Consider the following 12389-nt stretch of genomic DNA (forward strand, 5'->3'; position numbering starts at 1 on the left):
ACAGTCCAAAACACGTTAAATAAAGCGCGCGCATCCGTAATAAAACGTGCCTCACACGGTTCAGGGGCATGAATAAAGGCCTCCTGTAGCGATTCCATGCGTTTTTGTTAGAAAAATATCCATATTTCAAACGTAATAAACACTTTATGCTTCCGCGTATGACAGTCAGCGGAAGTGATAGAATAGTGTTTATTATGTTTGAAATATGGATATTTTTCTTACAAAAACCCATGGAATGGCTACAGGAGGCCTTTATTCATGCCCCTGAACCATGTGAGGCACGTGTGCAATCAGTGCAATGGAACATGGGAAATGTAGTCCAGGGTGATGTGTAACAGATTGTGTGGTGTGAAAGTCAATGTAATCGGAGGGCGACCTCTGGTGGCTAGCGGATGGAAGTCCATGAACCAGATTCATGACAGTGATTCAACTCAAAATAAATAAAAATTAAAACTGAAATAAATAAAAAATCAATTAAACCTAAATAGTAGTGTTTAAAACGTATTAAAAAAACACACACACACACACACACAACAAAACAAAACCACATAACAAAATAACAATAAAAACTATAATTTTAAATATAAAAATATTAAATAAAAAATGAAAGTAAATTCAAAATATTAGTACAGTATATAAATAATGCTAAAATAATGCTGTTAGGAGCTCAAAGATTGTTAGAAATATCTGAACTACTTAGAATTCCTTAAAAATGTTCCTGTTTTGTTCCATAACTTGAATTACACATAATCATATCTCAAACATGAATTTTAAAAGCCGTGTACTTTAAAAACAAATTGCTAACAAAATCTACCACCATTGTGACAATCAAGACAATCCATTTTGAATGTTAGACAATCCTTTATGAATGTTAGAATCAAGTATAAAATCATAGAGCACAATAAAAGAGGACAGCATTTCATTGTGCTTACACAAGATTTATCAACATAATGGTCAAGGTGATGTTCTGTGTAGCTGTCAGAACACTCCACATAGTCTTCAAACAAGTAGAGCGTTCCATGTTACATAAGTGTGCTCTGGCAAAGCTCTTTCTGAACGTTCTTCAATAAAAGGCAATCTGATCAAGCCCCAGTATAACGTCATATACTGATAGATACACAATGGCTGTGAGGCTTCTTTTTGCTTCAGCCAGCACATAACACACTTGAATAATATGTGTTAGCTGCTGGCATCAACATGTCCAACATTAGAGACTTATTTGAACCTCCCAGGACCCCACGTTGAGTTATGCTTCATGCTATTTATGGCTAAGGGGGAATAGTGGAGGCTGCTGCTGAAGTTCAAATCACAGATCAGAATAGTTTTTGTCACTTTAAGATCAAAATGTGTTGAGTAGTGTTTGGAGTTCTGACTCAGGCTGAAGAAATCAACTTGATCTTTAAGAGCTTTTTAAGCATATCTCCAGACAGTGCTTCCAAACCATTAACAAATGCAGGCAGTATTGTGCTTGTTTTTAATATTACCGTCTGGAAAAACACCATCAGTCGGGCTCCAAACTGTGATTAAAATGGTCACAAATGCAACACAATAAAATCTTTGCATCACTAATTTAGAATCTAGAGTTTAGGGGAAATTCTGTGTGTGTGTGTGTGTGTGTGTGTGTTTGTTTGTTTGTTTATTTGTGTGTGTGTGTGTGTGTGTGTGTGTGTGTGTGTGTGTGTGTGTGTGTGTGTGTGTGTGTGTGTAAATAGACATCACATCTCGCAATTCTGAGTTACATCTCGCAATTCTAATCTTGGAATTCTGAGTTACATCTCGCAATCCTGACTTTTTCTCTGAATTCTGAGTTGCATCTTGCAGTCCTGACTTTTTTTTCGGAATTCTGAGTTACATCTTGCAATTTTGACTTTCTCAAAATTCTGAGTTACTTTTCACAATTCTGACTTTTTTTGTGATGGAATTAAAGCTAATAGCAACTTTTTATCTCACAATTTTGACTTTTTCTCAGAATTACTTCTCACAATTCTGACTTCTTTGTGACAGAATTCAAATATAAAAAAGGTAATAGCAACTTTTTAGGTGCATCCCAAATCGCGTACTTATGCACTATTCTATTCACTCGATCAATGAATTGCTCAAAACCATTAGCATTTACTGACTTAATGAACTGCAAGTCATTTTTCGGTTATGTCCAATTGACAATGAATCAGACAGTGTTTCTGAGATTCAAATTAGTCTGCTTAATTCTATTTCATTAGTCTATTTGGTTGAAATAAAACAATATATGTGACCCTAGACCACAAAAACAGTAATAAGGGTCAATTTTTTGAAACTGAGATTTATACATGAAATAAATAAGCTTTTACATTGATATATGGTTTGTCACGATAGGGCAATATTTGGCCAAGATGCAGCTATTTGAAAATCTGGAATCTGAGGGCACAAAAAAATCGAAATATTGAGAAAATCGCCTTTAAAGCTCTCCAAATGAAGTTCTTAGCAATGCATATTACTAATTTAAAAAATAAGTTTTGATATATTTAAAGTAGGAAATTTACAAGATATCTTCATAGAACATGATCTTTACTTAATATCCTAATGATTTTTGGTATAAAAGAAAAATCGATCATTTTGACCCATACTGTACAGTCGATTGCTACAAATATACCCGTGCTACTTATGACTGGTTTTGTGCTCCAGGGTCATATATAAATAAAAATTGTATTCTAAAAACATCAAAATATTTAAAACTTGTGATGATTTTTTTCATGGTAATGTTGAATCAACTATAAGGAAAACTTATGGAGTAAGACTGTAAGTTAGTTGACATAATACATTTTATATGACACTGATATGGCACAATACAATCAAGATCAGAAGTGGCAATTTAAAGTTGGAGAAGAACAACATCCTAGTTTTTATAGCTTAAATTGTCATAGTGTGTATATATACTAAAAGATCCATCCCTTCATCACAGTGCACAGCAGTGACGGTTGTTAAAAGGTAAATAAACTGCACTCAATGACCTAAAGTGCTTCTGAACAATCATTTTTATTGAACAAAATGTCATTTGACTCCTAGATGACTCTTTTTTTTTTTAGTCTGGTGCCCTGTCAGTGAGATTCGTATCTCATAAAATCCATCCCTAAAGACATTTTAAAGTTAGTCAGAGAACATCATCTCTGCCAAGCAGACGGTCCCTTTTTGTTCTATAAAGACAAAACAGAGCACATAAACTAGCCATAAAGGTAAAAGAAGGCCAGCCACTTAGCCGTGGCTCTAAACTGACTGCTTTCTTTCAAAGCGACTAAACATCTGTAGAGAAACACGACCGGTCTCTAGATTAGTCCCGTATGAATAATCCAACAGGAAACACAGAACCTACATTATCACAGAGAACAGCTCTGTCTGTTGACTCTGTGAAGAATGGCTGGCACTTACAAAGTGTGAGAGCTAATTAAAACACAAGATGTGGCACCACACCGCCATAGATAGGAGCAAAAAGAGAGAGAGGGGTAAAAGGAAAGCCAGGGTGAGGAATCTACACATCTCATTAGCCCTTTATCTTTGGATGTGGGACAGTCTGCACTTGTCTTAGCTTTGACTTCAGTCTTTGTATGTCTCGTCACATTGGTTAATTGTTTATGTCGGAACACAAGGAGAGTCTGTGTGGAGTTTGAGTCTATTAGCTGCTACGGATGGGTCTGGAGGACGAGAAGGGCGAGGAGAGAATCCACTTAAGTCTTCTGATGTTGTCTTGGAGCGTCATGGAGCTCTAGATGCATGAGTCTTTGTACTTGGAGGGAGAGAAGCCTCTTATTATTCCATTACAGGACTATTGGTATTGGAAAAGATATTGGATCTGTTCTGCTTTATATAATCCATCAAGAAACTGGGATTATCTTTGTCAGACGTCTCTTGTAGTTCATGTGCAGACAACACAAAGTGCATTGAATGTGTTTAAGTGGAATAATGGTGGTTTACATAACAGAATATTTTTTTAGATTAAGTTTTAAGGCTCAGTTCATTCATCCTTCTCAAAACCTATTAAATTAACCTATCATTGCATTCTACTCATTTAGGTGTAACCAGTTGTTTTGTTTGGTTACAGTTCTTTAAAATTTAATTTTATTGATAGCTCTATATATATATATATATATATATATATATATAATTAATATTACAGTATTAATATTGGTTGGGTCAAGTTAACGAGCAATGTGAAGTCAAATGACTCTTTCGAACCGGCTCTTTTCAGTCTAAAGAATCTCAGTCACAGGCCTATATATATATATATATATATATATATAATATTAAATGATATATAGCTCTATCTATCTATGTATCTATCTATCTATCTAAATTGCAAAGTAACTTAAAAATAGCCTTCGTAAAATAAATTTAAAAACGTTTGTAATTTTAAATCAAAAAGTAATGAAAAAATACTACATTTTTTCCACAAATATAGCCTATACATATCCTTACATCACTTCATTTTCAAGTTATAGGACACTTATCGTTTTTTAATCGTAAATTTAACCACAAGGACAACCAAATTGATAAGCTTCAAAACCTTTTTATTTGTATTTCACGTAGCCTATAGGCTATTTGCAGCTGCTGACATTGTTCATCAAAAAGTTTCTCTCTGAAACCATTTTGGCAGATTTTTTTTCTTTCTGTTTTCTCATTCTTCAATTTCTCTCCAACTTGAATTATTATGGATTTGAGGAGCACAAGTGGGATTTAGTAGCCAAATGATGCTGTATAAGTCTGGTGTGGAGAAGAGCAAAGCTGGAGTGGGAGGAGCAGTTTTAGATTGGCAGAAGACAAGGGATCCCAGAAGGCTTGTACTGAGGGAGATGCGAGCCAGCCAACAGCTTTTCATTCATGAAGATGCAATTCAGCACCGACACTTGGTGTTTTCTTCGGGTGTAGCCCAGCTGAGTGAATTCAACCAGTGTCACGGAGCGCTATGCGCTCAACTGGAGCCGTTCACATGTGTGCAAAACTTATGGGTTTGATCTGAACACCGCTGGACACTGTTCAATTCAACTTTCCTTATGGGATTGTGCTGGGCGAGTATGAAGAGCGCTGTCAGAAGCTGGAAGTGGCGGTCAGCAGTGTCTCGATAGGCGTTATAGGAGTCTTCATTCAGGAGGATGCTGGTGGGAAATGCCTGCAGACAGAGAGGATGAGATTTGTGGAAAGGCGCTGGAGCTTCTGTCCGATCTGTGCTCGAGGGGAGAGGTGCACGATAAAAACTGCCTGGATTTCACCTACTATTTCCGCGATCTCGGGAGACCGAGATATTCGGACTCTGGTAAGGAAATTGTTTTATTCCTGTCTTCAAATTAAGTTTTATTGATGTTTTGTGTATTCATAACTAATCAAATCACATTTAAACAGTCGCGTTCAACTGCTTTCAAACTACATACGACCCTTAAACTTGTTGTCATGGCACTTTCAACAATTTGTACTTGCTAGAAAGTTAATAGAAGCAAATTTCCTTATTTAAAATATGTAAATTTCATTAATGCGTTCGGCTAATTAGCAGCTAGCATTGGAGTTTGCTGTCACTAAAGTAGGCTAACCACACCCAATAAATTATCTAAAACAAACAGTATTTATTCAGATTAACGCTGATATTAAACTATTGTTGTCAACGTCTTATGTACACAATTCAGGTTATAGATTTTTTTCCCCCTAAATATTTTATTTTATTTTATTTATTAAACAGACTTAAGTCCGTTTTTTCTTAAATTGTATGTACATTCAAAGTAAATAGTTATTATTTTAAAATAAATGTGATATAGATATAGATATTAATATATCTGTTTTATTAGTGTAGTGAGGACGAGTGTGTACATACACACACACACACACACACACACACACAAATAAAACAAGCCCCAATCATCATTCCCCACAGTCCAGTATTAATGACCTATTTAGAGCTGTCCTGTATTTTAGCCAATGCAGCCTACATTCATTCAGATTTGATTCTGCAGCATATCAGATGCAGTGTAATTTTAGCACTAATATTGTTGCTAACCTTTTTTGTGGATTTATGCATTTAGAAGTTAAATTAAGCAGTGATTATACAGGCATTCAACGTTCCTAGAAGGCTTCACAGGAAACTTGTGAATCCCCAAAACAACCTGTCATCGATGACAGAAATAGCGCATTGCTTGATTCAGTATGAAGTATGTAGGCTTAACTAAACATTAGCTTCACTGAACCTTCATTCATAGATCATAGCCTCTCCTCAGACGCCGTCGTCTTCATCCTCAGTGACACAGACAGGAAGCCATTAGGATTCCACCCCACCCTGCTACTCTGTAGACTTTCTCCTTTGCGATTACCCAGCATTGGCATCCGTTAACACGAGGCCTTCAGACCCCATGGGAGAACGATTCATACTAGTAATTCGGTCCCTCAAGATGGATTGTACAAGAATTTAATGAAAGGAAACAGCTGAGTTCAGAGGAACCCAGTAAATATACTCTTAGCCTGACGGGAATTCACATGCATCGCTGCAAAGTGCCTGTATGGAGGAAAGTATTTTGTAATGGAACCCAAGGGAACCCGGCACTTTGAGAGGTTAATAACACATCACTGTAATGGACAGACAGTTCAGACGACATGGTGTGGACACATATTGACAGGTATTTGTGTAACTGACAGTTCAAACACAGGAAAGACAGCGTTCGGACAAGTTCATGACATGTCCATGAGCCATGCTGATAATATGTGCCAGTGAAGGGCTATTGACTGTGAAGGTTGTGTACTGTTATGTGAGTCATATTTATTCATAGCTATAGTTTCTACTACCGTTGACATCTGGACTGTCATAAAAGTCTTCGATTGGTCGACCTATAAACACTTTTCTTCCCTGCGGTGGAAAAAACTTTGTGTCTTGCCGTCAAATTCGCAAACAGCCTCCTGGCTTCGTTCTGATTGGCTAACAGCTGCTAGCATCTGCGGTCTACCACCTGGAATTACAGAAGCAGAAATAAAAATAGACGTCGTGAGAGGTTGAGCTGGGTAAATATGGTCTTTCGAACTACCTACATGCTCATAATACGTATGGTGCGCGATTAAACAGTGTTTTTGTGTTCAGATGTGTCTGGATTTATGTCACACCTGCTGATGCTCAAGCAGACACCTGCTTAAAAAGATGCATAACAATATGATCTCTGGGAATGTAGTATAAAATGAACGTGCAAATTAGGATTGGAGGCAATTTGTCAGGAAGATCTGGCTCTAATCCACTTGACACCTTAAATCCAATGTCTTGACTTCTCTGGCAAGTGTCCCGACCTTTCTTGGAGACATTCAGGTGTGCTTACCTCAGCTGGAGGGCTCATGTTTCTCTGTTTCATATATAAAAGTGAGTTCATCTTTGCTCAAAGGACAAAAAAGACTAGGAGTAAAGAGAATGCAATCTGTTTTTCTTTTTTGGAGAGTGATGGTAAACAAATTCGCTTTAAGCCTGTGTCATTAATCTTGTGCTGGATAAGTGAATAATGTGATGTCAGAGCTTAGAAATGAGTTTAGTGTCTTGTGGGATTGTTGAATCATTTTGAAACCATGAGATGCAATCTTTAGTTTCCCTATTTGTAACCAACACAGATGCAACATGAAGATGTTTCCATAGAGATGCACTGATCTTTCTGAATGCTTCCTGTTAATGCTTTAAAACAAAAAAATATCCATATTGAGTGATCAAGCTTAATTGTATTTGACTCCTTTTAAATCAATCATTTCAACCAATTTTGGAAATGTGATTTCCAGTTATACGAGTACAACTCTTAGATATTTGAAAGGAGAAAGAGCTAAAAAGACATGTTTCTTACATTTTAATAGATATTTAAATCAGAAATGATATCTAACAACTATGTAAACAAACAGGTGATGCCTCTATAAAAAAGGCAGTTGGACATTTTAACTTTAAGTGGGACTTGTATTTGTCTAACAAACGTGTGATTGGCTCTTTTAACTGTAAGGCGGGGCTACGGCTGTCATCTTGAATGCTATGATTTCTCCCATTTGTTTTTTTATATAAGTATATTTTTTACCAAAGACGACTTCAGAAAAACTCCAGAAACACCAAAAAGAGTTCATTAGAACCAATCTCCCACACTTGATTCATTTGGCGTGAGCTATTAGCTGCTCACCTGCTAGTCACATCTTTGAGGCATTTTACATTTCACAAAAGTTTCGTTATCTTGTAAATTCAAGTAAATTTCATCTGCACTTTTGCCACAATGTAAGATGCCCTTTACTGTTTCATCATCTCAGCCAATAACTCATACCCTAATATTTATGATATTCGGAAATCTACATTGCATGATCATTATTTTTTAGTTCAGAGTTAAGCTTGGTGTCCTATTCAGTGAGTCCCACACTGAAATAATATGTATGAAATATTATCGGACTGAATATTTGTCCCAGTGAGGCTGCTAGGCAGAGCACGTTCCCTGTTGCATCATTTATACATATTGTAACAGTGACTGTAGTGAATGTGATTTTATTTTATTTTTTAAAGTGTATATATTTACTTTTATTGTTTTCTATTTTTGTATGATCTGAGGTTGGGGTAAACCTTCGACCCTTTTTTTTTTCTTCTAAAAATTTTACAATTTAAAAATGTTTAATATATTTTTATATATATCTAAAAGTGTTTATATATATTAGGCATGGGACGATAACCGGTTTCATGGTATACCGCGGTTTAGGAAATTCACGGTTTCAAAACCACTAAAATTCTCCGTTAAACCGTTCCTGCGGTATGCGCAGTTTTTTTACATGTCGTCAAAGACGGAAAGTGCCGGACTCCCTCAGTTGTGAGCAGTGAAGAGCGTAACGAGTCACACGACCCCTCCTCCTCCGGACGGCGGTCAGAGAGTCACCTGTGTGAAGGATGATGGCCGCATGAGGTGAATCCCTGGAACTTTTCCCCCCGTCGAAAAAGGCGAAGTCTGCTGTCTGGGAATTTCTCGGGTAACGCAGACCAATCATGTTCCGTACACAACGATGTTCCGTACAGATGAACTTTTGGCGCCGATCGCTAAATAAATACTTCCAGGTCGTACCCAAACGATATATCTGTGTCGTCTTCATTTCTCCCTCTTTCACCCTCGACCAAGACAGAGACCCATTCGCCGGTTGTTTCAGTGTTGAAATAAACACTATTTGGCTTGCTACCGAGGCAGATAACATACCTAATTAACTAGCTAACGTCAACTAGTTTCTCATTACTTCACAGAGCGGGGAATAGCAGACTAAAGTACTACGTTTCTGCGATTTAGTACAATAAATTTAGCTGGTATCACGTCTATAATTTTAAGCCTCCTGCCATTGTTTACATCTGTTCAAAATCACGTCATTTAAAAAAGAAACAAACTGCTGGCTCAGGTGTCTTTGCCACTGTTTGAGTATTATACGGACTAGAGAGACCCTGTCTGTGTGTGTGAGAGAGAGTGAGACACAAACGCGCACTCTCCTTTGTGTATGTGCACACATCTTTGTACCTCACCGCTCATAACTTGGACTGAAAAATGAATGTGTAGAAAGTGAGCATATCTCCAAAAACCTTGTTGAGCTGCAGGTTTAATGACTGCATTTTTTATTTTTTACAGAAATTGTTTTGATTTATGTTTTTGATTATTGAGCTGTAGGTTTAGGTTAAGTGACTGCATTTTTTTCATTTAGAAGGATTTTTTTTGTTTTTTTACAGAAAATAATTTATTTATGTTCTGATTATTGTTGAGCTGCAGGTTTAGGCTTAAGTGACTGCACGTAATTGAATTAACAAGAATTCAATTATTTATATTAATTATTTAGCCTGACATGTTTACCGTTCCAAAATGCTCTATATGTTTCTTAAAAATAAAATGTGTTCAGTGGAAAAAACGTTGTTGTTTTTTACCCAGACATTTAAAAATAACATATTTTAGAGCTGTAATCGTGAAACCGTGATATTTTTATCTAAGGTTATCATACAGTCAGAATCTCATACCGGCCCATGCCTTATATATATTATTATACACTCACACGTTTGTTTTTGTGAAAAGTGGGGACATCCCATAGGCGTAATGGTTTTTATACTGTACAAACTGTATGTGCTGTTGCCCTACACCATGGTTCCTCAAATCTTTCCCTGGAGGGCCAATCTGCTGCAGAGTTTAGCTTCAACCCTTATCAAACTTGCCTGTGATTTTCTAATGATCTTGAAGACACTGATTAGCATGCTCAGGTGTGTTTGATTAGGGTTAGAGCTAAACTCTGCAGGAAAGTGGATCTCGTGGGCCAGATTTGAGGATCCCTGCCCTACACCAACCTACACCTAACCCTACCCCTTACAGGAAACTTACTGCTATTTCAGATTTTCAATACACTCCATTCTGTGTGATTTATAAGCGTTTACAAGTGCTGGATGTCATGCACATAGTTTAGTGCACTGTTTCGCAAATGAAGCCCATGGTTAATTTACTGTGTCATTGAAATCCCACTGAGTCTATTAAAGTCTATGGAACAGTGTTGAATGCCACTAATACTGATTACACCTTGACAGCATTACAAAAAGGAAGAAATGATTAATCCATTCAATTTATGATTTCCCATTATGAAGCCTTCAGGAGGATCTGTTTTGTCAAATGATTCTAGCTTTTATGAGCACTCATGAAATTTCATAACAGCTAAATCAAGAGGCCGGCACTTAATATCTAGTGCAATGCTATTCTCTCATGATTTATTGGGAAGTATATATTTCATCATTGTTATAAAAACAGAAAGACCCAAGATGTTTTGAAAGAATGTTTCCCCCGAGTTCATTATTTAATCATTATTTTCTGAAAAATAGTAGAATGTTCACACTGCTCTTATGAAAGTGAGTGGTGACCACAGGTTTTATGATGCTTTTATTTTTTGTCATTTTTTAAATTTGGCAGCACCTGATTGCTTTATTATATGCAAAAGCTGCATTAAAGGTGCCATAGGTGATTGTCTTCAGAAACATTTTTTGTTATTCTGGTTGAAAGTACATCCTGATAGCAATCATTAAAGGGGGCACACAGCTTCACCCAATCTCATGTTAATCTTGAGTACCTATAGAGTAGTACTGCATCCTTCATATCTCCAAAAAGTCTTTAGTTTTATCATATTTATAAAAGAAAGATGCAGCTTTACGATTCATTGCTCTCTACTCCCTGAGCAGGGGAAGTCTGTTTAAGTTTATTTCACTTCGGAACATTCACTCACGGATTTGCGCTGCGCAGCGTCTTCACACACAGACGAAACTTACTAGAGAAGTGTTAAGTGTGACATAATATACCTCTGTAAATAAATACAATTTAAATTCACGTCTCGCACACTTTAATGCCCTTTGTATGGAATATACGCTTTGAACTGGAATCATGGCGGAATATCTGGTGATGTCCACTTCACAGGGCACTTATTACGGTCGAACAGAACAACCGCCGGACGTGATAAGATATACATATGAAAAGTGCAGAGCGGGGAGGGCGCGAGGACTGTAATTGGAAACCGTTGATGTAGCCTATTGTAGTAATTTAATGTTGTCTCTGGTATTCTGCTCTTTGAGCGTATGTGCGTTCGGGGGGCGTGGCGTTGGACGGCGATTGCAGGGAGGGTGGAACGTTCGCTTTCAGTGCTATCAGGCTAAAGTTAGCATTTTCCGAGATCTTCTATTGCACCTTTAATATACTGCATAACATCTCCTTCTGTGCTCTAGACAGGAAGAAAGTCACACAGGTTCAGAATAACATGGGTGGGAGTAAATAATGACAAAATTACATCAATTTTTAACTGAACTATCACTTTAAGGACACCCTAAGTCTGTCTCAGGTGTGATAACCTGCAGTCTGAATTTATGCATTTTCTTTCCCCGGTATAGGGAGAAAAGATCGGAGTGGACAGAAAAGCAAGCAGAAGGCAGGGCACTCTGACAGGGATTCATTCAGTCCACACTAAAAGCATCTCTTCCTGGGTGGCCTAATTCAGAGAAACCATCTCAAGGGGTTGAGAGAGAGAGAGAGAGAGAGAGAGAAAGAAAGAAAGAAAGAAAGAGGGAGGGAGGGAAAGATACATAGAGAGTCAGAGTGGATCTTAAATGTTGCATCTATTACTGTGCATTCAGCAGCTAGAGTTAAGCTTCAACTCCAACCCAGATATTAGAAATGCCCTCTACAAAAAGGAAGAAAAATTATTAAATGGCTTGTAACAGATGTCTTTCAAGCATTTATTAAAGCTCACTTGTTGAGTTGAGTTGAGTCCACCTAGGATCACAGGGGTTGCCATTTGTAATGCCTGATCAAACAAAAACTTATAAGCTGCATAGAATACAGTAGTTGAAGGATATTGGCTAACTTTGCAGACTAATCCAGTCATTTAATTTCTCTTAATGA

General features: G+C 37.1%; 1 protein-coding gene across 1 annotated transcript in view; it reads left to right on the forward strand.

Moving 5' to 3' along the window:
• The first annotated feature begins 4600 nt into the window (after positions 1-4600).
• Positions 4601-12389, forward strand: part of syt9b (synaptotagmin IXb) — a 29801-nt gene continuing 22012 nt past the window's right edge. The window contains exon 1 of the mRNA XM_058768140.1: positions 4601-5281. Coding sequence (XP_058624123.1) covers positions 5134-5281 — 148 coding nt within the window. The 5' untranslated portion in view covers positions 4601-5133. The remainder of the gene's footprint in view (positions 5282-12389) is intronic.

The sequence above is a fragment of the Onychostoma macrolepis genome, chromosome 25 (assembly GCF_012432095.1).
Source record: "Onychostoma macrolepis isolate SWU-2019 chromosome 25, ASM1243209v1, whole genome shotgun sequence".
In the NCBI taxonomy this organism is placed as follows: domain Eukaryota; kingdom Metazoa; phylum Chordata; class Actinopteri; order Cypriniformes; family Cyprinidae; genus Onychostoma; species Onychostoma macrolepis.